This window comes from Myxine glutinosa, chromosome 3 (genome assembly GCF_964187855.1).
Source record: "Myxine glutinosa chromosome 3, kmMyxGlut1.1, whole genome shotgun sequence".
NCBI lineage: Eukaryota > Metazoa > Chordata > Myxini > Myxiniformes > Myxinidae > Myxine > Myxine glutinosa.
In genome coordinates, this window is record NC_136263.1 from 39,957,485 (window position 1) to 39,982,812 (window position 25,328).

Sequence of the window (25,328 nt, forward strand, 5' to 3'; positions counted from 1 at the left end):
TCAACGAGGTTCCTCATCAACGAAGGTGATACAGCCACCATGCATTTTCCATCACTTTAAACCTTCCCTTTTTTATGGATTTGTACTTTCCCAGAATTACGAGACTTTCCTCTTTCGACGCTCCATTGGTGCTTTTGATAAGTGTTGTTATCACAACATTGTTGTTATCGCCTTGCTATATGTTGCTACATAATATGTTGTTACATATATGTTGCGTTGATAAGTATATGCTATAATTGCTATATGATATACATTCATCCCAAAAAAAATATCCATCTCCTATAGTGCCTTTTTTCTACATTCCCTAAACTCTCCTGCACTCCATCCTCCATCCAGCGTCCTTAAACGTATTTTTAACTCGAAGGTCACAAGCAACTCATTTTGCAATAAATGTTCGTTTCCCATAAATCGTACACTTTCAAAAATCCAATCTCACCCCTCCCCTCCAAATCTTCCCCATAACCCCTCCCCTCCAAATCTTCCCCATCACCCCTCCCCTCCAAATCTTCCCCATCACCCATCCCTTTCAAATCTCCCCCCTTGCCCCCTCCCTCCTAAACGACCCCCTCACCCCTCCCCGCCAAGACGCCCCCTCACCCCTCCCCTCCTAGACTCCTGCCTCAACCCTCCCCTCCAAATCTCCCCCATATCCCATCCCTTTCAAATCCCTCCCCTTGCCCCTTCCCTCCCAAACTTCCCCCTCACCCCTCCCCTTCAAATCTCCCCACCCTCATTGCTTCTCAATTTCCCCCCTCTCACTCCCCCTCCTCAAAGCGTCCTCCCCACTTCTTCCCCCTTCAAACTCTCACCTCCATCTCCCCCAACCTTCTGCCTCGCTCTTCCCCCTCCTAAAATAACACCTCATTGTGGCTCACCCAATCACCATCAAACCTTTTGTCCGCCCCATCCTTCCCTTTCTCCGAGCGATTATGAAATCTCTGACACACCTTCAACAGCTCTCCCTACCTCTTCCACCTCTTCCACATCTTACCCTACCCCTCCTCCCCCCTGTTCTGTATCTGATGCTCCCCCTTCCTCTTCATTAACGGTATGGACCTCAAACATCCGGGGCCTTCGTTCAAACTTAACTGATCTCACCATACAGGTTGCTTCTGTCAAACCAGACGTGATCTGCTTAACAGAAACTTTCCTCCTTTATGATGTCTCTGATTCCATAGTATCTCTCCCGGGCTACTCCCTCCTCCGGTATGATAGACCTGAGCCTCGTCCTGGAGGCAGGGTTGCTATCTTTATCAAAAACTCCCTTCCTCACTCGCCCTGCACTGCACTCTCTCCACCTCACCCCCAGGAATACCTCTGGCTACGGCTTCCCCTTCGCTCCCACCTCTTGTTCATATGTGTGTTGTACCTTCCACCAAACAGTGATGACTCCATCTACATCTCGCTGTCTGATGATATGGACCAACTTCTATCTACTCATCCCAACTCTCTCTTCCTCATATGTGGTGATTTCAACTGTCATCATGCCAGTTGGCTGGGTGTGGGTACCTCTCTCACCAGCCATGGCTCCTCAGCAAAGGACTTCTGCGACTCACTGGGACTGACACAATCTGTCAATTTCCCGACCCGGATCTCAGTCAACGGAACATCTTCTCTTCTGGACTTGGTTATGACTAACTTCCCTGAAAATGTCTGCTGCTCTTCTTCTGCTCCGATCGGATCATCTGATCATGTCCTTGTTAAAGTGGACATCTCTCTGACCATCCTCAGGGAGCCTGCTCAGCGTCGACGAGTCTGGCATTTCACTCAGGCCAACTGGCACGGTCTTCAAGCAGCCATCAATCATCTGGACTGGTCTCCCATCTCTACCACCTCTGACATCAACTCATCCTGGGAATTCTTCCAAAGTAAATTGCTCTCTCTCATGCACAGATTTATCCCATCTCGTCTTCAGTTGTCATACCCTTCCTCCCGTCCATGGTACACGGAATCTTGTGGTGAGGCTGTTGCCCAGAAACAACTTGCCTTCGTCTCCTGGAAAGCAAATCCAACGGAAGGAAATCTCATTTCCTTTCACAAAGCCCGAAACAAGTGTGTGTCCACCCTCAGGAGAGCCAGGAAACAATATCTCTCCGTTCTCAAGACCGAACTCTCTTATCTGTCTCCCTCTTCCAAATCCTGGTGGCGTCTGGTCAAATCCGTTTCTGGTGTTTGTTCCCCCTCCATCCCCTCCCTTACCTCAAATGGCTACACAGCTGACTCCGCACGTGAAAAAGCTGAATGCCTCAACTCTGTGTTTGCCTCTAAATCTTGTGTCCCAAACCCATCCCTCTCTGTACCCACCATACCCAGTCGTACCCTGCTGCTCCTGGACTCCGTGTCCTTTCCTCCTGACAAGGTGGAAAAGTTTCTGTCAACCCTCGACTCTGATTCTGCAACTGGACCCGACGGCATCAGCCCACGGGTTCTAAAATCCTGCTCTGCTGCTCTATCTCACCCTCTCTCTATTCTCTTCACCCTCTCTTTTGCTCAAGGTCAACTGCCATCTGCTTGGAAATCAGCCAACATCACCGCTTTGCACAAAAAAGGTGCAAAAACAGATCCTAGCAACTACAGACCAATCAGCCTTCTCCCAATTATCAGCAAAGTCATGGAATCCATCATTGCTTCGGATATGAAATCTTTCCTCTTCTCCAATGGCTTGATCTCTGATCATCAATTTGGTTTCAGACCAGGTCACTCTACTCTGGACATGCTGCTTCTGCTGTCTCAACAATGGATGGAGGTCCTCAATGCCAAACAGGAAATTAGAGCTGTCTCCCTCGACATATCACGTGCCTTCGACACGGTCTGGCACCCCGCTCTGCTCACCAAACTCTCCTCCTTTGGTATCCATGGAAATCTCCACACATGGCTGGCGGACTTCCTCTCTAGTCGTCGTCAACGTGTGGCCCTGAATGGGTTTCTCTCATCTCCTCTTCCTGTTCAGGCTGGAGTTCCCCAAGGCAGTGTTCTGGGCCCCGTGCTTTTTCTGGTCTTCATCAATGATCTCTCTGACTCTCTCGAAAATCCTCTCTATCTCTTTGCTGATGACTCCACTCTCTGCCGCTCCATTCCTCTTCCCTCAGATTGGCAGTCTGCTGCCTCCTCACTCTCTGAAGACCTGGACAAAATCACAGACTGGTCAAACAAGTGGAACATGTCTTTCAATCCTGACAAATCTCACACTCTTACTATGTCTCTCCGAAAAGATCGACTGGACAACCCTCCCATCTACTTTCTCAACAATCCTCTCCAAGAAGTTCTGTCGCTCAAGATTTTGGGTCTCACTATCTGCCATGATCTTTCTTTGGAAAACCACATTTCCAAGCTGGCCTCCAAAGCCAGTCGCCAACTGGGCATCCTCCGTCGTGCGAAGTCCTTCCTCGGCACACCTGAGCTCCTCACCACATACAAGGCTTTCATCCGCAGCTCAATGGAATACTGTTCTCCCCTATGGGCCGGTGCTCCTGCCTCACACCTAGCTCGGCTTCACGCTGTTGAAACCAAAGCTTTCAGAATTATTGGAATCTCCCGCGATGAAGCTATCTCTGAGGGCCTTTCACTCACTCACCGCAGGCAGGTAGGTGGTCTTTCTGTCTTCTACCGACTCCTCTCCGGCCTTGCACCCCCAGCTCTCTCTGTGCTCTGTCCCCCAAATATTCCTACAGGTCGCACAAGATCTGCCAGCAACCCTCTGATGGTTAAACTGCCGAAATCTCGGCTCTCTGCTCACCTTCACTCTTTCATTCCTCTTTTCTCCCGCCTCTGGAACAAACTCCCTCACTCCCTTCAATCCCACTCCTCCCTCCAGGTCTTTAAAACAGCTGTTCACCACCATCTCTTATCTTCCCCCATCCAAAACCTTGATCTTTTCTACCCCCGCTAATTCACCCCAGATCCACCTTGTTTGAAATTCCAACTTCTTTCCTGGAAGTCCTGGCAGTGTCCATATGTTTTATACCTCTCCCACCGCCCCCTTCCCACGCCCCCCCCCAAAGCCCTCGCCCTCTCTCAGATCTCTCGATGTCTCCATGTCTCTCGGTCCCTGCTCTCAAATGTTGTTTGTGTCCTTCCCCCTCTCTCCCCATCTTGTCTACCGCTCCCTATGTTATATGTTTTATGTGTCGGTTTGTCTTTCTGTGTGATTAATGTTCGCTCTTTCACGAGCCTCGACCTTGTATACAAAAAAAAAAAAAAAAAAAGACAGTTGTTGCAGCTCATGCACCAAACCCTCATTACCCCACGCATGTGAAGCAGGAAGTGGGGCTAAGTAATTGGTTCATGTCTGTCCGTTTGTCTTATCAGTTCATGATGTCTGTTTTTTATTCATGTTGAAGGCTCCAGTCGTGGACTATATAGTCCTCAACGAGGCCAGGCCTTAAATAACAGAATTGCATCGATAGAAAAGAGAAGAAAGAGAGAACAGTCTGAGAGTTTTTGAGGAAGTAAAAAATCTGCTTTTTGAAAAGGGGAAGGTCGTAAGTGTTTGGAAAAACATGGGAAGGTAAAGAGTTCGAGAGTTTGGCAGTGGAGAGGAAGAAACAAACATCATAACGGCCCGCCCTTGAGTTGCCAATGGCCACACAATAATCATGTGATGGAGTATTCCATGGTCTCGCTAATGGCGGAGGTACACAAGCAGCAAGTTCTTGGAAGCAGAAACCGAAGTAATATCTGTAGAAAAGAGCAAGAGAGCCAATATTGCAACGTAATTCGAGCGGGTCGAGTTTTGAGGTCAGATTGGGAGAGTTGATAAGTCAGATTACTTTGGATTCAATCCTATCCAATAAGTAATTGGAGCTAGAACCTTCCGAGATGTGAGAGCAGTACTCTATACAAGGACGAATCAAATATTTATACAGTTGAAGAAACTGTTGAGAAGAGAAGATTCTTCGACATCTGAACAGGACTCCAAGTTTCTTCGAGGTAGATTTAGCTATTTGTGTAATGTATGGATTACAGGATAAATTTCATGTTGGGGTAATACCTAGTAGGTTTATTGCATCACATGGTGTAATTGTGGAGCCTTTAAAGGAGATTGGAAAGTTGAAGAGTTTTAGAGAGAGCGATGGGAAGAAATTGATTTTTCGAAACATTAAACTTAACCTGATTACATTTGCTCCACTGGGAAATCTTGTCCAAATCCAAATTTAAAGAGGTGATTGTGATAAAACGAGATGTAGATTGAGTGAGGGAAAATGGGGCAAATGGGAAAACCATGGATGAATGTATTGTCGAGTCAACAGCATACAAGTACATTTGGTTATTTGTGGAAAAAATAAGGAAATGCATAAAAAGAAGGAAGAGTGTTGGAGACAGGGCAGAACCTTGAGGGACAGCACTGTTTATAAGGAAGGAGGGAGATATTGAACAACCAACAATTATGGAGATAGAACGGTCAGAGAGAGCTCGATATGAGAGTGCAGAGTGAAGGAGGAAAGCTGAAAGAGGGAAGCTTGGATACCAGACCCCGATGCCAAACTCTGTCAAAGACTTTTGAGATATCAAGGCCCACAACAAAGGATTCTCCAAAGTCTCACAGAGAAGAGGATCAGACTTTTTTAATGTAAGAAAGGACATCACCAGTAGATCTTGCCTTGCGAAAGCCACAATGATGGTCAGATAGAAGACTATGAGATTCAAGATGCTTGAGGAAATGGGAATTGATAAGACATTCATCAGTGCATGAGGTTTATGTAGGTCTCAGTGCATGACGGGTCTCCACGTCTGATGCCATACACCAAGTCTCGTTTCCAATCCTTCTGGATCTTGTCCATAAGCAATGTCAAATTGGAGAAGGATGTTCTCACTTTCTCATACAGCCCAGCCACATATGGAATGGTCACTCTTGTCATGTTTTCTTGAGATGTGTCCTGCTGTTGTTCACCAGACGTGATGTTGTGCATACTACTTCCCACTTTAAAAGAAGACCTACTGGGGTATCCACACTGAGAGCGCCGCTGATGTTCTCCTTTTCACATAATTTTCCCTCTAATGTGATCGGAATAGTATCTGCATGATGGAAAAGAGTGTGAAAGATCGAAAATTTATGGATCAGTGGTTGGTATGTGTGGGCTTCCTTTACACCTCAAAATCCATGCGGCGGTCAACATTCATGTGAACCTTGCAATTAAGAAAGGCCAACTGATCATTGTTGTTTGATGTCTGAAATGGTCTCTGTATGTGAAATAGGTTGAGTTCAAGCATAAGGACACCAGATCACAATCTGATCCACATGGAAGTTATGTTCCTTAAGAGTGCTGTCCTTATCAAGGCATTCACGAACTACAGACACTGCATCAGTTGTTGGGATGGAGGTGAAAAGAGCGCTGGCATCAAAATAAACAATGGACTCATCCTTCTCAACAATTAGATCCTTGGTCTTCAAAACAAAGTCTTCAATATTACACACATGATGATCAGACAAACCAACCAGTCACACCACTTGTACATATGCATTTGCACCTGCATCATCACAGCTTTGATAAAAGTCAACTGGTCAGTTAGACAGAGAAAAATAGTGGTTTGCTCGAGGTGTAAAGGAATCCATTTGGGAAAGAGCTGAATCACCATCTCTCAACAAAAGGGGCGGTTTGCGATTTAATCTGTCACAGACGTGGGACTTCTCTTCCACGAAATCTGCAAACATCACGTGGCGCTCAGAGTGATCTACAGACCAACTCACCGTTCCACCATCAGAGGTCACGTGTGATTTTCAAGGTTCTTCTTCACTTCAACATCTACCATGACCAAGGCGAGTGGATACCTGCCGAAACGTCGGCTTTACCGACTAGTAAGACAGGCTTTTTAAAATTATAAACTTTTACTGTCGGAAACTTACTGTTTTTCTGACGTTATAATGAACACAAACAACAGGCCCCAATAACTAATGTAACTTGTTAGATAGGGTGATGTAATAGACACTGTGGAAAACGGTGGTAAAACCCTGAATTAATTTATTGAAATGCCTTTAAGCCTCTTTAAACCTTTATTTAAATTAAATTATGTACTTGAAGAGTGTAGAACACAAATTGCGTTCATGATACCTCCAAAACCATACGTGGGATATATATTGATATATAGCATGAGAAGGCGTGGCATGTGAGAGGGTAAAGAAGAAGCCATCGGTATGGCTATATGTACAATTCTGATCGATGCTGCATTCTATTTCAGTAGCGCTAAACTTCTGGAATTTTAAAACAATCTTTAAAATCATCGCTTTATTAAAATTTAAGGATATACCTGAACACTGCGTGGGGTATCGTGTTCTAAGAACTCCCGAGTTATTTTCAGTAACAGTTTGATCCTTCAACATAGACACCAACCAGGGGATCGGGACACCAACTCGTTTAGGGACCAATGTCCCTCCCCCTCTACTTCTTCCACCTCTACCAGGTCCACCCCTTCCAAGAATGGCCAAAAACCGGAGGAGGAACGAATGCACAAACATCTCGTTCCAACATGGTGGAGACACCCTATAAAGTACATGCTTATTAACTCCAAATGTCAAGAACATCCCACACTTATTGCTACCATGATGAAATTTTAATTACTTGAGATAGTAAAAACAATTTAAAGGATCACCTAATTTTTGATAAAGAATATCTTACCTGAAAGAACTTGTCAACGTGTTCTTTTGGACAGTTTTCATTCAGGGTTGGACAAGTGTATTTTCCCATCATGTCATAAATGGATTTGATGATATCATTCATCTCCTGTGGAATCAGAAATGTAGTGTTTAAGCCTGCAAGGGAAGTCTGACTTCAAACAAATCTCAAAGAAAAAGGGAAAATTAAATTATTCTTTTTTGTATACAAGGTCAGGCTCGTGCAACAGTGAGAACACTGAACAGATCAGGATGTAACAGCACAAAAGGAACAGTAGAGAGAGGGCGAAACATCAGCAGCAGGGTTGAAGGATAAATAGAGGAAGACTTGGAAAAACGAGGAGAACAAGGCATAAAATATCATTGCCCCTGTGATTTTCGTAACTTTGCTGTAGAGATTACAGGCCGCTGGTCGGCCATCTTGGATGTGATCTCGAAAAGCAATGACGTACATATGTAAGCCATCATTAATTATCTGGTTGCCAAGTTTTAACAAGATCAGTAAATGCATGTCCGAGAAATGATTTGAGGACGTGTTCAACGTCGGCTTTTTTTACAACTAAAATGGCCGCCAATCGGCCATGTTTGAACGCATCGTGAAACAAAATGATGTGCATGTATACACCGTCATGTGTTTTCTTTATGTCAAGTAGAAATAAAATCGGTTCGTACATGTCCAATATATGGTTGCGGACGCACGGACGGCAGGAAGAATGGAAGAATGAGATTGAAGAGAATGTGTAAGTTGCTTCCACATGTGGGGAAAAAGAGGAAATAATGAGTGGAGGTGAGCAGTGTTCCTGGGTTTAGGTAGTTTAATTAGAAGGGGGTTGATGGTGGACCGCGTGTGCCCTCCAGATCCTAAGGGGACAAAGCATGGAAAGAGCAGAGGGCGCAAGACCACAAAGGAGGCGGTAGAAGACGGAGTCTATTGACCTGTCTGCGATGGGAAAGTGATAGGCGCATAGACTCAATTTTTGCTGTGGGACATTCCAATAATATTGAAGGCCTTGGTCTCCATGGTGTCAATATGAGCAAGATGTGAGCCAGTGGAGAGCAGTACTCCATCAAGCTGTGGATGTAGGCCTTTTAGGTGGATAGGAGTTCAGGTGTGCTAAGGATGGGCTTTGTACAACGCAGGATACCTAGTCGACGGATGGCTTTCATGGCCAACTTTGAAATGAGGTTTGCTCAAGAAAGATGATGGCTGATAGTGAGACCCAGGATTTGAGTGACTGAACTTCCTGAAGAGGATTGTTAAGAAAGTGGATTTGAGGGTTTGCCAGACGATCCATTCGGAGAGAGATAGCGAGTATGAGGTTTTTCAGGATTTAAAGACATATTCCAGATGTTTGACCAGTTTGTGATTTTGTCAAGGTATGAAGAGAGGGAAGAGGCTGCAGCCTGTCTGTCTGAAGGAGGAGGGATGCCATGGCAGAGGGTAGAGTCATCAGCAAATATATAAAGAAGATTTCCCAGAGTGTCAGAGAAATCATTTATAAAGATCAGGAATCGGAATGGGCCCAGAACACTGCCTTGGGGCACTCCAGCCTTGACACGGGTAGGAGATGGAAGGATTCCATTAAGTGCCACATGTTGGTTACTAGAGTAGAGGAAGTCAGTAACCCAAGAGTGGAGTTGGCCTTGGATGCTATAGGCAGAGAGTTTGGAGAGAAAAGCAGGTTGACAGACTGTATCAAAAGCTTGAGGTACAGAGTCCTCCATAAGTATTGGACCAGTGAAGTCAAATTTGCTATTATTGATATACGTATACTCAAGAAATTTGGAATTGAGATAAAAAGATGAACATGAGGTAAGAGTACAGAAGCTCGACAGTTATTATTTTTTAGTATTTCTAAGCATATATGTATAGCACTTTTATGTTCAGTCCCCCCATTTTAGGTAATATAAAGTGTGACTTCAAGTCCTAACCTCCCCCCAGCCCCAAGTCCTCATTTTCCACTCACCCATCCAACCCCAAGTTCTCAAGTCTCCTCCCCACTCTGCCCCCCCCTTCCGTATCCTCAACCATCCCACAAAGCCTCAACCCCTCCCCTCCACCTCAACTCTCTTTCCTCCGGCCCCTCCCCCTTTCCTCCCGTTATTAACAATGTTCCTGTTCCATTCTTTAAGAACAACGTTAAGAGTAAATAAAAAAGCAAGTTTAAATCACAATCTCACGAGATGCCATCATCTCACGATTCTTCAGTAAAAATAGAGGCCAAGTTGGATAAAATTATTTTTTAAAAACATACAAAGTCATTGTCAATGGGAAAAAATAATATACACCCAGGACTCCTCGGATGAAGAATTTAATAATTACTAGGGCATTGCCCGTACTATATCTATATCTAAAATTATATCCCCCCCCCCTCTATTTACATGAAATGGTTTGGTCCAAAGCGAACGGCTTGCGAGTACGGTGACAATCCCCCCCCTCTATTTACATGCAATGGTTTGGTCCAAAGCGAACGGCTTCCGGAGTTTGGTAAAGAAATCGCCATCGCGTGCACAAACGCGCAGGAAAGCGAATGAATCGCAAATTCGGTTTTATTAGTTTTAAAACATAGTTTAACGCCAACATAGTTTGCAAACGTGAAATAAATGAATACGCTCTCAAATGTGCCATCCGAGGCAGAGTGTGTCCGCCACGTTCGGCACACGCGATCGTTCGCTGCTCTCTGATTGGTTGAATCGTTTTTTGGACATAGCTCGGTAAGTAATTGTCCGATTAATATGAAACCTTGAAAAGGCACATCCTCGGGTCCCCAGCAATATACCTGGCAACTTAAAAGTATATCGGACCCGTGGTTGTCGAGAAACAGCGGTCACAGACAAACGTACAGACGTACAAACGTACAGACGTACAGAGATTACTGGAATTATAGATAGATATATGAGTTTCATGGTCCCTGGTTGAGTGGTTTAAGAGAAAAATCGTTGGAGTACACATGACACCGGTCGCCTGGCTGCTGCCATAGGGAGCGAGTGCTTCTAGTCACACAAATAAGCAAACATGGCCGGACCAACAAGGAAACAGTGTGACCAACAAACAAATAGGCAGTGAACCTTATTTTCTACTTTCTGGGTTGTCCATCTGTGCCCTCTTTAAAAGCTTCCTGTTATTGCACTTCCTGTTGTACATAAACCAGTGAGTAAGGGACAAAACAAACATATACCTCCTTGGTAACGTATCCATCCTTGTTGATATCATAAAGGTTAAAGGCCCAGTTAAGTTTGTCATTAATGCTTCCCCGGAGCAGCAGAGACAATCCTTGTACAAAATCCTTCAGACACAGACAATAAACACACACTGTCCATCCATGTTCAGAGAACCCGTCAAAAGGACAAAACATGACCACTTGTTATTCACATTTCATACAGCACAGCTCGGTGGCACAAAGGTGTTTATGAGAGGTGGGAATGTGTGCAAGCTGGATTACCTCAAAACTGATCGATCCAATGTGGTCCCTGTCAAAGGCATTGAAGAGGAAGTGAGCGTACATGCTGGCGTCTGAAGTACATCCAGGAAGGGGAGATATGCAACCAAAGAGGAAACTCAAAACACATCAAAATGTTTTAACACCTGTCTTCCCTGTTCAGCTTACTATGCAGTTGAGATATTCCCTTTGAATGCCTGGCCAGAGGTTGTGTTAGGATGATTCTGGTGACCAAGCAGTCCACTATCAATACACCACCCATGATGGCAAAGGTAGAGGATATAATTTTCAGATACAAAGGATCTCCACAAGTCCATAGCAGATCTGGTAGATGTTCTGCTTTTCGACCTCAGTGTCACGAAACAAGTCAAACTCCGCTCCATAAAGGAGAGTGCAGTTGTTTGAAAATACCCTGCCCTTGCTGAGCCTATAAGTATGAATAAAGTTATTTATTTAATAAAAACTACCAACAGAATAAGCACTTTAAAAGTTTTGAAGATACCATTAGCTTCATGTGAAGTTATATTTTTGCTTGATTTCCATCTCTCACTGACCATATGATGGCTAATCAATTGTAATGAGAATGAAGCTTCACCTTACGAGACTCTTCCACAAGTCAACATGTAGTTTACAAAAACAAAGCAGACAGTTTTTAACTGGTGGCCAAAAATGCTTTTTCTGGTTCAGACGACTCCATTTGATATTCTCACTCGTGACATGACAGACAAAAAAGTATATTCTTTACGATTCCACAGCAGATGATGGAACACAATTCACGGAAGTAGTTGCAGTGGGTGTTGCAGAAATGAGGGGGGCAAAGGTGAGGGGGACAGGAAGGAGTTGATGAATGAGCATACAATCTCTTCAAATGTTTCAACACAAAAAGTCTTTTTTCAGCTACTGTACTTTGTACTTGTATTTATTTTGCTTTTTGGAAAACGTACATTACAACTACAGGGTATTTTTTTCAGTTGCACTTTAACCAGAGAAACACACCAATAAAAGACTAATTTTTGCAACAAGTTAGAGCTCAACACACCTCCCTGTGGAAAAAAACGTGCATAGATTTCTTTAAACATCTCTTCATCCACGATACCAGTGGGACACTCCTGGAGAGACACATACATACTGGTATTGTCCATAATCACATGACAATGTTTTGCAGCATAAAACATCAATGCAATGTAGCTGACGCAGGTCCGACATCTACGTCATGCATGCCTAAGGCCATGGTGTTGACTTTGTGTGCTGTAGAAGTCCGCATGGACTTCTGATTTTATGAAACGTCCCTCTTCTATTTAGTAGGTGAGTTATCACTTGCATCCTGTTCAAATCTGTTCTTACTCTGCTCAATTTCAGGATAGCTAGGGAACATGGGTGTTGCTGTATGATACTAATTGTGATGCACAGCAGTATTATAATCTTTGGCATATGGAATGCTAATAAAGTTAAAACATTTACTTAGTGATAAATCTTTGAGTAATCTGCATTATGAATTATAGATATTGTGTGTTGCTGTACTTTGAAATACTAAGGAATAAAGACTACATTGATAATCTGTGCAAAGAAGGAATATATAAAGAACAACGTCTGGCGCCGGCACTGCAAAAACACCATGTGTGTATTCTTTTCATTTTTAAAAGCTTATCTCAAATGGCCTGAGTTGAATGAACAACAGTTGTTTTACCATGCTGATGGCGACAACTTGTCTCAAATCCCTGACCCCTTGTTCAACCTTTCATCCTTCAGTTTGATGCCTCAAAGCACAGAATTCCTTTTGTCTCAACAAAACACTATAAAAGACAAGATGCAAACTGAATCGGGCAGAAGATTTGCTGGATATGTTGTATGGAGTCCTGTTTGAGTACGCCGGCATAGTACTGTTAAACTGTGTTGTAATCCTTAGTATATATTCGAGTGAGTCTTCTCCATTGAATTAAATATTTGACATTGTTTTTGAGGTGTGGACATTCTGTCAGTGTACACTCTTTCACAACATTGCCTATGTCCTTCGGCACTGCTGTCAATGCTTCACAGTGAATCAGTTTTTATAGACGGCTTCTCTTTTGCCATCGATGGCTTTGAAGACTTTCCCTGACGAGTTGATTTATAAAGCAAAATCTATCCGTTTCGCTTCGTGAATGCCTGCTATCTTGATGTATAGTTGTGTCGTTGTTATTCCAGCTGTATACTATAGTTGTTCTTCTGGAAAGCTGGTGCCTTTGAAGATCAGCTTACATACAATTACACACACACACACACACACACACACACACACACACACACACACACACACACACACACACACACACACACACAATCACACACACACAACATAAAGAACACAAGGAGGCAGATTGGATCCTAAAGTTGGAAAAGAAGAAGCAACATCTAAATGAAATGCCCCCAGGGATATTTGATAAATAAAAACAAAACCAGCAAAAATGCCAAACTTCAAAAACCAAGGCTCGGATGGGAATCCAAACTTCTGGCTAAAGCAACTAGATGCTCTTCACAATTAGTATGCTCAAGCATTCCAATAACTAATCCATAGGACGAAAAGGTAATGGATGAGTGCTTCACAGAGGGTAACTAACATCTTCCTCATCGCAAAATCTGAAGAAACCCAAATACATCACAAGTATAGACATCACATGGCTACCAACAATGTACAAACTTCTTTTTTTTTTCTTTTTTTTTTTTTTAAATTGTATACTGAATCGAGGCTCATGAAAGAGCTGACATTTACTTCACAAACAAAGCAACCAGACAAACAAAATATATAAAAAGAGGGAGCGGAAGACAAGAGAATGGGAAGCACACAAACACTTGAGAGCACACAACATTTAAGAGCAGGGAGATGTGTGGGAGATGTGTGGGAGGGAGAGGGCTTGGGAGGAGGAGGTGTGGGAAGGGGGGGGGGGGGGTGGTGGGAGAAGTATAAAACACAAGGACACCAAGGACTTCCAGGACAGAAGTTGGTATTTCAAAAAGTGGAATTGGGGTGAAATTATCGGGGATAGAAAAGTTCAAGGTTTTGGATGGGGGAAGATAAGAGATGGTGGTGAACAGCTGTTTTAAAGACCTGGAGGGTGGAGTGGGATTGAAGAGAGTGAGGGAGTTTGTTCCAGAGGCGAGAGAAAAGAGGAATGAAGGAGTAAAGGTGAGCAGAGAGTCTTGATTTTGGCAGTTTAACGATAAGAGGGTTGCAGGCAGATCTTGTGCGACCTGTAGGAATATTTGCGGGACAGAGCCCAGAGAGAGCTGGGGGGGCAAGGCCAGAATGAGTCGGTAGAAGACGGAAAGACCACCAACCTGTCTGCGGTGAGTGGGTGAGAGGCCCTTGGAGTTAGCTTCATCGCGGGAGATTCCAATGATTCTGAATGCTTTGCTTTCAACAGCGTGAAGACGAGCTAGGTGTGAGGCAGGAGCACCAGCCCAGAGGGGAGAGCAGTATTCCATTGAGCTGCGGATGAAAGCCTTGTACGTGGTGAGGAGCTCAGGTGTGCCAAGGAAGGACTTCGCACGGCGGAGGATGCCCAGTCGGCGACTGGCTTTGGAGGCCAGATTTGAAATGTGGTTTTCCCAGGAAAGATCATGGCAGATAGTGAGACCCAAAAGTTTGAGTGACAGAACTTCTTGGAGAGGATTATTCAGAAAGTAGATGGGAGGGTTGTCCAGTCGGTCTTTTCGGAGAGACATCGTAAGAGTGTGAGATTTGTCAGAATTGAAAGACATGTTCCACTTGTTTGCCCAGTCTGTGATTTTGTCCAGATCTGCAGAGAGTGAGGAGGCTGCAGGCTGCCGATCGGAGGGATGAAGAATGGAGCGACAGAGAGTAGAGTCATCAGCAAAGAGATAGAGAGGATTTTCAAGAGAGTCGGACAGATCATTGATGAAGACCAGAAAAAGCACAGGACCCAGAACACTGCCTTGGTGAACTCCAGCCTGAACAGGAAGAGGAGATGAGAGAAACCCATTCAGGGCCACACGTTGACTACGACTAGAGAGGAAGTCCGCCAGCCATGCATGGAGATTTCCATGGATACCAACAGAGGAGAGTTTGGTGAGCAGAGCGGGGTGCCAGACCGTATCGAAGGCACATGATATGTCAAGGGAGACAGCTCTAATTTCCTGTTTGGCATTGAGGACCTCCATCCATTGCTGAGAAAGCAGTAGCAGCATGTCCAGAGTAGAGTGACCAGGTCTGAAACCAAATTGATGATCAGAGATCAAGCCATTGGAGAAGAGGAAAGATTTCATATCTGAAGCAATGATGGATTCCATGACTTTACTGATAATTGAGAGAAGGCTGATTGGTCTGTAGTTGCTGGGATCTGTTTTTGCACCTTTTTTGTGCAAAGCAGTGATGTTGGCAGATTTCCAAGCAGATGGCAGATGACCTTGAGCAAAAGAGAGTGTGAAGAGAACAGAGAGAGAGGGAGTGAAAGAGCGGAAGAACAAGATTTTATGACCCGTGGGCTGATGCCGTCAGGTCCAGTTGCAGAATCAGAGTCGAGGGTTGACAGAAACTTTTCCACCTTGTCAGGAGGAAAGGACACAGAGTCCAGGAGCAGCTGGGTACGACTGGGTACGGTGGGTACAGAGAGGGATGGGTTTGGGACACAAGATTTAGAGGCAAACACAGAGTTGAGGCATTCAGCTTTTTCATGCGCGGAGTCAGCCGTGTGGCCGTTTGAGGTGAGCGAGGGGATGGAGGGGGAACAAACGCCAGAAACAGATTTGACCAGACGCCTCCAGGATTTGGAAGAGGGAGACAGATAAGAGAGTTCTGTCCTGAGAACGGAGAGATATTGTTTCCTGGCTCTCCTGTGGGTGGACACACACTTGTTTCGGGCTTTGTGAAAGGAAATGAGATTTCCTTCCGTTGGATTTGCTTTCCAGGAGACGAAAGCAAGTTGTTTCTGGGCAATAGCCTCACCACAAGATTCCGTGTACCATGGACGGGAGGAAGGGTATGACAACTGAAGACGAGATGGGATAAATCTGTGCATGAGAGAGAGCAGTTTACTTTGGAAGAATTCCCAGGATGAGTTGATGTCAGAGGCGGTAGAGATGGGAGACCAGTCCAGATGATTGATGGCTGCTTGAAGACCATGCCAGTTGGCCTGAGTGAAATGCCAGACTCGTCGACGCTGAGGAGGCTCTCTGAGAATGGTCAGAGAGATGTCCACTTTAACAAGCACATGATCAGATGAGCCGATTGGAGCAGAAGAAGAGCAGCAGACATTTTCAGGGAAGTTAGTCATAACCAAGTCCAGAAGAGAAGATGCTCTGTTGATTGAGATCCGGGTCGGGAAATTGACAGATTGTGTCAGTCCCAGTGAGTCACAGAAGTCCTTTGCTGAAGAGCCATGGCTGGTGAGAGAGGTACCCACACCCAGCCAACTGGCATGGTGACAATTGAAATCACCACATATGAGGAAGAGAGAGTTGGGATGGGTAGATAGAAATTGGTCCATGTTATCAGACAGCGAGATGTAGATGGAGTCATCACTGTTTGGTGGACGGTACAACACACATATGAACAAAAGGTGGGAGCGAAGGGGAAGCCGTAGCCAAAGGTATTCCTGGGGGTGAGGTGGAGAGAGGGCAGTGCAGGGCGAGTGAGGAAGAGAGTTTTTTATAAAGATAGCAACCCCCCCTCCAGGACGAGGCTCAGGTCTATCATACCGGAGGAGGGAGTAACCTGGGAGAGATACCAAGGAATCAGAGACATCATGAAGGAGGAAAGTTTCTGTTAAGCAGATCACGTCTGGTTTGTCAGAAGCAACCTGTATGGAGAGATCAGTCAAGTTTGAGCGAAGGCCCCGGATGTTTGAGGTCCATACTGTTAAATAAGAGGAAGGGGGAGCATCGGATACAGAACAGGGGGGGGGGGGGGAGCGGTAGGGTATGATGTGGAAGAGGAGGAAGAGGTAGGAAGAGCTGTTGAAAGTGTGTCAGAGATTTCAGAACAGCTTGGAGAAAGGGAAGAATGGGGCAGACAAAAGGTTTGATGGTGATTGGGTGAGGCGCAGTGAGGTGTTGTTTGAGGAGGGGGAAGAGTGAGGCAGAAGGTTGAGGGAGATGAAGGTGAGAGTTGGAAGGGGGAAGAAGCGGGGAGGATGCTTTGAGGAGGAGGGGTGAGAGGGGCGTCTAGGAGGGGAGGAGTGAGGGAGGGTCTCAGAGGGGAGGGGTGTGGGGGGAGTTTAGGAGGGAAGGGGCAAGGGGGGAGATCTGAAAGGGATGGGAGATGGGGAAGATTTGGAGGGGAGGGGCAAGGGCGAAGATTTGAAAGGGATGGGTGATGTGGAAGATTTGGAGGGGAGGGGTGAGATTGGATTTTGAAAAATGTACGATTGATGGGAAACAAACATTTCTTGCAAGATGAGTTTCTTGCGACCTTCGAGTCAAAAATACGTTTGAGGACGCTGAAGGATGGGTGGAGTTCTGGAGAGTTTAGGGAATGAATGAAAGAGGCACTGTAGCTGTAAGAGATGGAATTTTTTTTTGGAATGAATAGATTTGGTGAGCAAGTCGAAAGCATCCTTTTATAGAACAAGAAGAAAAAGGTGTTACAGAATATGACAGAATACCATTCTTCAGGGGACAGATGAAACATTTTTTAATGACGTGAACATGTGATCACGAACAACGTGGTCAAAGAACGAACGAACAAATAAGAACGAAACAGATAAGAACAGAGAAGGGAATGTTTTGTTTTTTTTTTGTTTTTTTTGAGTTGAGATGAAAACAGAGACAGAGACTGAACGTGGAACGTGAAAAATAGAGACCAAAAGGAATTGCGAGCGCAATCGAAGAAACCGCTGAGACAGAAACAAAGCCTCAAGCCAAGGTCAGACACGGTAGCCTCCTAGTACTACACGAGGCGTCAGAATATGCGACACGAACTGTACCGACGATTCTGTACACAGGTATGAAAAACCAACACCAAGAATACTATTAGAGACACACCAATAGTTACATACACACCGAAAGAAAGATAAAGTTTTGACCTGTGGTAAAGCCGGTATTACGACAAAAACACAATTGTGAAAAGTTACTTATTAACTTCGAAAGCGTGCGCGCATGCACAGCTTTGAAGAGACGTGACGTCACGTGACTTCCCGAGACGAGAAGAGACGTGAAGAGACTTTGAAGAGATTTAAAACGTTAGACAAGTGGTCGATGTTCGGGGAAGTTAGGGGGAGAAGAGAAAATCTAAGAAATAAGCAATACAGCGAAGGAAAGAACTTAAATTCGCAGAACACCTATGAACACCGATGGGCCGAGATAAACTAGGCCGCGCACGCGGTGGGACAGAAAAGGGTTAAATTATACAAAAGTTTGCAGGAATTGCGAATCAACAGCAACTGGAAAACACCCTGCAACACATGCACAATAAAAAACGAGTAGAAATTGACGAATACACGAATGGAAAAAATACTTTAACTTTTGCTGCCGTGCAGAGGTCGAACACGCTTCCTTGCTCCAGGGACCGGAAACGGAAGTGGAACTTCTAATGGAAACGGAAACTTCTAATGGAAATCATCACAGAAATGATGCACCACGACTTAACACAACAAGGAGGCCTAGATGCAGAACAGAAGGGACGTAAGAGAGGATGTTACGGAACAATAGACCACCTACGATTAAACAATGCCATACTCGAAAACTGTAAAATGAGAAGAACCAAATGGACCACAGCATGGATAGACGATAAAAAAAGCTTTTTTAGTGTCCCACATTCATGGATGATAAAATGCATGCAGGTATACAAGATCAACCCCCAAATAACCAAATGGATTGAGGAAGCAATGGAACCCTTGAACACCACATTGATATTACAGCACTCGGAAGGAACGATCGAAATACCAGGAGTGAAGATATGATGCCGGATCTCGTAGGATGATATCCTTTCACCCCTCCTGTTTTGCCTGGCCCTGGACCCAGCTACCTCATTAACGAGCAAGGACATGGATAACACCCTGCTGTCGAATAGAAGAACATCTAAAGGAACAGGAAAGGTGACACGTCTACTGTACATGGATGATTTAGAGCTCGTTGCACTGAATTACAAAAATTGGCAGAACGACTGAAATTAATGAAATGGTCTGACGATATTCAAATGGAATTTTGCCTAGATAAGTGTGCCAAGTGCACATTCATACAAGATAGACCAACAAAAGCGGACAACATAAAATCGAGCTCAATAGAGCAATACAGGATCTAGATAATGAAGCATCGTACAAATACCTTGGAATATAAGAGGGCCAGCAAATATGTCACAAACATATATGCAAACAATTGCCAAAGAATACCTATGTAGAACGAGACTGATCCTGAAAACATATCTCTCCCCAAGAAACAAAATCAAAGCTATTAACCAACTAGCAATACCAGTATTCCAATACAGCTCCAGAATAATAAACTGGCCACAAGTGGAAATCAACAAACTAGAAATCAAAACAAGAAAATTCCTCACTATCCACAAAATGTTTTACAAAAATCAGTGCATCCTGAGAATGCACCTGCCGAGACGAGAAGGAGGTGATGGCCTGATGGAGCTCAACCAAGTGCACAACTGCAAATTGGCTGAATCCACTTTCTAAGCAAACACGAAGACAGCACAGCCAGAAAAGGGATCTTTAACTAGGCTTGCAATTTTTTTCCAAAGACGGGTGTGAATGAAAGATGTCACCCATATAACCGAAATAACAAGGAATACAGTCGTATTGACAAATATTGTCAATATTTTCAAAGTCAATATTTTCAATATTGTCAACAACGAATACAGTCGTATTGAATACGAATACAGAATACAATTGGGAAAAGACAAAAGAAAGACACTGACAACTGGGAGAATGATGAAAGCGCAGGGAGATACAGTAAAACAGTTGCACAGACTGGGTATAGACAAACAAGGTCATTGGAATGGCTCAGAAGAGATGAACTCAACTGGAATGGAGAACAAATCATAATAAATGGCCAAGACCAAGGACACTATGCCAATGGCTTTAAAAAGATGGTGAGACTGAGTCAATTAGACAAGTATATATTTTGCAAGCTATAAAAGAAAGCACGAGCCACCTTCTCTTGGGATGTGCAAAACTCATGCCAGAACAGCTGCACACACAAAGACACAACAAAGTATGTAGGGTGATCCACTGGCACATTTGAAAATAATTTAATATCCCAGTTCCAGAGAACTCATGGAATGTAAACTAAAAGCAAAAAATGAAAACAAAGAAGTAACACTTATGTATGACCTGATGATCCCATCGAGTGTGAACATAGGAAGCAAAGCATTGGGACTGGATATAGTATTTAGGTATAAAAAAAATAAAAAGATGGCATTGCTAATTGAGGCGTGAGCATCCATTGAAACAACAGAAAATTTTGCCAAAACAACACAGAAATAAAGAAAATGACCAAATGCCAAGACCTCAAAAATGAAATAAAAAAATCCTGGAGGCTGAAGAATGCCGAAATTGTACCAGTGATCATTGGAGCAATGGGAATGATAATGAAGAACTTTATGGAGATATTAATAGCCATCCGTGGGAATATTACTACAAAGGAACTGCAGTTGCAAGCTGTACAGAGCTCTCGGAACAAAACTTGAGAACAAGAAAACTTCACAAACTGGTCCATGAATTCTTACCCCCTTTACTGAAATGGAGGTGGATACTTTTAGATATTGGAGGACACCATTCCACCTTCTGAAATCCCCATATGGAGATAACAACCAACGACATGCACTACACACACACACACACACACACACACACACACACACACACACACACACACACACACACACACACACACACAGACAAACACACAATCATGCATTAATTGCCTGATGTAGACATCAGAAATTTTAGTTGATGTACGCATAACTAATGTCGGCCTGCTCCTCAGAAAAGTGTTGGATAGAGAAGCGATCCGGGCATGTTTCCGAGGTGTTCAATTTGAAGGCCTTCAGCCAGTTAAGTATCATTTTTCATGAAAATGCCTTTGCATCATATTTTGACTGCATAAGAAGAGCTGTCTGTATTATTGTGCGACCAAATAATTCGCTTATACAATTTGTTCTTGCAAAAAACTGATGCTGCCTTTTAACTCTCAATCTGAATGTGTCAAATACAGGTAAAGTACAGTCTGTGTGAGGTCGGGAAAGGGTTTCTAAAGGCGTTTGAAGGCAATGGTGCTGCACAAACTCCATGATCACAGACTGCGGGGGAAAAGGAAACTTTTTGTTTGCAAATGATGGCAAACTGCTGTGGAAAATTTTATTACCCATGAAATATCGCAGAGAAAGATACGATCAAGTCCTGCTGGGAGGAAGAGCGATTAGTTCTGTGTACATAATCTGGTAGAAATACGGGGGAAAAACTAGGATAGCAAGCAAAATGAATATACTAAAATGGCACGACTGTAATAATCAGTGCGAAAAGCCATACACAGTGAATTTAATATCGTTAGGAAGATCAAAATTTGTATTAGCTTTGAAGCTTCTTCCTGGGTTAGGGTGAGGGAAAGGGTTAGGATTAGGATTAGGATTAGGATTAGGCTTAGGATTAGCATTAGGGTTAGGATTAGGATTTGAGTTAGGATTAGGGAAAGGTGCTCACGTAGATTTCTGCTCTTCAGAAGCTCATCAATTGTTAAGATTAGGGTTAAGATTAGGATTAGGGTTACGATTAGGGTTAGGGTTAGGGTTAGGGTTAGGATTAGGATTAGGGTTAGGATTAGGTTTAGCATTAGGGTTAGGATTAGGATTTGGGTTAGGATTAGGGAAAGGTGCTCAAGTAGATTTCTGCTCTTCAGAAACTCATCAATTGTTATGGTTAGGGTTAGGATTGGGGTTAGCATTAGGGTTAGGATTAGGTTTAGCATTAGGGTTAGGATTAGGATTTGGGTTAGGATTAGGGAAAGGTGCTCAAGTAGATTTCTGCTCTTCAGAAACTCATCAATTGTTATGGTTAGGGTTAGGATTGGGGTTAGCATTAGGGTTAGGATGGGATTAGGATTTGGGTTAGGATTAGGGAATGGTGCTCAAGTAGATTTCTGCCCTTCAAAAGCTCATAAATTGTCTTAATTTTTAGTGATGTTCCAAATGTGACAAAAATCTACCTAATTTCTCCAATTACATTTGATAGTGCATGACTAGTTCACCTTCACAGAGTTTCATTATGATCCTCTTTGCTTTCCAAATCACAATGCACCTTCCTGTCCTCATAACCCATCTATAACTGTGCATCCCACTGAATGTCAGATTCATGTAAGTACTTTTCTAATGTGGTATTGCATTAAACAGGAATTGTTCATTTATCAAGGGCTCGTTTATGAAAACGTGCCATGTCGAGTTTGTGATGTGTTCAGGGAGTTTGGATGCAAAATGCGCAAAACACACATTCTTGAAGCCCCGGTAAAGGATCTGCAGTTCCTGCCGACTGAACCTGGTCTGTTCTAGGAGCTGTTGCAAACCCTCGGGCCGATGGCACACTGTTGACAGTTCAAGTTCATCCTCTCCACTGTCTGTAAGGCCAAGAGGAACAATGATAACACAATAAATACAATTAATGATGACAAACGAAGTCGGAGGACAGTGTGGTGTTCTCTGCGAGCCAATTGTTACCAAGCTTTTGATTAAATATGTAAGATGGTATATTTACGTCATATACAATTTATCAATAGAATATACATTCCTCGCTCAGCAGTTAACATTTGATTTTCCTTCTGAACTCTGAAGGATGGATAGGAATTCACACTGTCCTCCAATTGCTCCATGAAATTATATAATTGTCCTCGCCAGAGGAGAGGGTGTTGCATTTGCTTCTGTTTGTTACTGACGAAAATCGAAGATATTTTAAATATATTGGTTGGTCGAGTTGTTCGGTCTGTCTGTTTGGTCGTCAACAGCCTACAGATCACAATTTTAAACCGATTTTAAAACGAAACTTCAATAAATGGTTGCGTTGGTCATAAACACGAAGCCTAATGATGTTGAGGTCAAAAGGTCAACATAGACCAAAGGTCACCAACTTTGTCAAATTTCTAAAATCCTCAATTTTCATCTGATTGACTTGAGATTTGAAGAGGATTTGCATATCTGGTCGCTGAATTCAACCACCAAGTATTTTTGAGGTCAACATAGGCCAAAAGGTCAACATAGGTCAAAAGGTCAAACTAGGCCACAGGTTATCAACTTCGGGGAAATTTCTAAAATCATCAATATTGTTTTGTATGAATTATGTGTATGAATTCGATTCGACCATTTAGAACCCAAATACACTTTAAAATGTCCAAAGCCCTTTACAACCCCAAGACACATTAAGACCACGAGGACCTTAAATACTATGAAGACCCTAAGACCCATAAGACTCTTAAGACTACTAAGCTTCCTAAAACCCTTTGGAGCCTTCATAAGTCGAACACCCTTTCAGGTCCCAAAGACCCTTTAGAACACTAATACCCTTTAAGACCCTTCAGACCAATACCCTTTAATACCCTTTAAGACCCTTTCTTTCAAAGTAAATTGCTCTCTCTCATGCACAGAGTTATCCCATCTCGTCTTCAGTTGTCATACCCTTCCTCCCGTCCATGGTACACGGAATCTTGTGGTGAGGCTGTTGCCCTGAAACAACTTGCTTTCGTCTCCTGGAAAGCAAATCCAAAGGAAGGAAATCTCATTTCCTTTCACAAAGCCCGAAACAAGTGTGTGTCCACCCTCAGGAGAGCCAGGAAACAATATCTCACAATTCTCAAGACCGAACTCTCTTATCTGTCTCCCTCTTCCAAATCCTGGTGGTGTCTGGTCAAATCTGTTTCTGGTGTTTGTTCCCCCTCCATCCCCTCCCTCACCTCAAACGGCTTAACGGCTGACTCCGCACGTGAAAAAGCTGAATGCCTCAACTCTGTGTTTGCCTCTAAATCTTGTGTCCCAAACCAAATCCCTCTCTGTACCCACCGTACCCAGTCGTACCCAGCTGCTCCTGGACTCTGTGTCCTTTCCTCCTGACAAGGTGGAAAAGTTTCTGTCAACCCTCGACTCTGATTCTGCAACTGGTCCTGACGGCATCAGCCCACGGGTCCTAAAATCATGTTCTTCTGCTCTTTCACTTCCTCTTTCTGTTCTCTTCACCCTCTCTTTTGCTCAAGGTCATCTGCCATCTGCTTGGAAATCAGCCAACATCACCGCTTTGCACAAAAAAGGTGCAAAAACAGATCCCAGCAACTACAGACCAATCAGCCATCTCCCAATTATCAGCAAAGTCATGGAATCCATCATTGCTTCAGATATGAAATCTTTCCTCTTCTCCAATGGCTTGATCTCTGATCATCAATTTGGTTTCAGACCTGGTCACTCTACTCTGGACATGCTGCTTCTGCTTTCTCAACAATGGATGGAGGTCCTCAACGCCAAACAGGAAATTAGAGCTGTCTCCCTTGACATTTCACGTGCCTTCGATACGGTCTGGCACCCTGCTCTGCTCACCAAACTCTCCTCCTTTGGTATCCATGGAAATCTCCACGCATGGCTGGCGGACTTCCTCTCTGGTCGTAGTCAACGTGTGGCCCTGAATGGGTTTCTCTCATCTCCTCTTCCTGTTCAGGCTGGAGTTCCCCAAGGTAGTGTTCTGAACCCTGTGCTTTTTCTGGTCTTCATCAATGATCTCTCTGACTCTCTTGAAAATCCTCTCTATCTCTTTGCTGACGACTCTACTCTCTGTCGCTCCATTCCTCATCCCTCAGATCGGCAGTCTGCAGCCTCCTCACTCTCTGCAGACCTGGACAAAATCACAGACTGGGCAAACAAATGGAACATGTCTTTCAATCCTGATAAATCTCACACTCTTACGATGTCTCTCCGAAAAGACCGACTGGAAAACCCTCCCATCCACTTTCTGAATAATCCTCTCCAAGAAGTTCTGTCACTCAAGCTTTTGGGTCTCACTATTTGCCATGATCTTTCCTGGGAAAACCACATTTCAAATCTGGCCTCCAAAGCCAGTCGCCGACTGGGCATCCTCCGTCGTGCGAAGTCCTTCCTTGGCACACCTGAGCTCCTCACCACATACAAGGCTTTCATCCGCAGCTCTATGGAATACTGCTCTCCCCTCTGGTCTGGTGCTCCTGCCTCACACCTAGCCCGTCTTCACGCTGTTGAAACCAAAGCGTTCAGAATCATTGGAATCTCCCGCGATGAAGCTAACTCCAAGGGCCTTTCACTCACTCACCGCAGGCAGGTTGGTGGTCTTTCCGTCTTC

At 44.0% G+C, this 25,328-nt stretch overlaps 1 protein-coding gene and 1 long non-coding RNA gene across 3 annotated transcripts in view; one reads left to right on the forward strand and one right to left on the reverse strand.

The window, feature by feature from the left end:
• LOC137423647 (A-type potassium channel modulatory protein KCNIP2-like) overlaps positions 1–25,328 on the reverse strand; it is a 223,387-nt gene that overhangs the window by 2,216 nt on the left and 195,843 nt on the right. For both annotated transcript variants that reach the window (XM_068111007.2, XM_068111006.2), the window contains exons 2-6: positions 22,472–22,596; positions 12,089–12,158; positions 11,053–11,123; positions 10,789–10,896; positions 7,614–7,718 (exon numbers count right to left, since the gene is read on the reverse strand). In XM_068111007.2, the coding sequence (XP_067967108.1) occupies positions 7,614–7,718; positions 10,789–10,896; positions 11,053–11,123; positions 12,089–12,158; positions 22,472–22,596 (479 nt within the window). The remainder of the gene's footprint in view (positions 1–7,613; positions 7,719–10,788; positions 10,897–11,052; positions 11,124–12,088; positions 12,159–22,471; positions 22,597–25,328) is intronic.
• On the forward strand, positions 12,124–13,179 carry LOC137423648 (uncharacterized). Its single transcript, XR_010983767.2, has 2 exons — positions 12,124–12,354; positions 12,799–13,179. It is a non-coding gene; the product is annotated as an uncharacterized LOC137423648 (long non-coding RNA).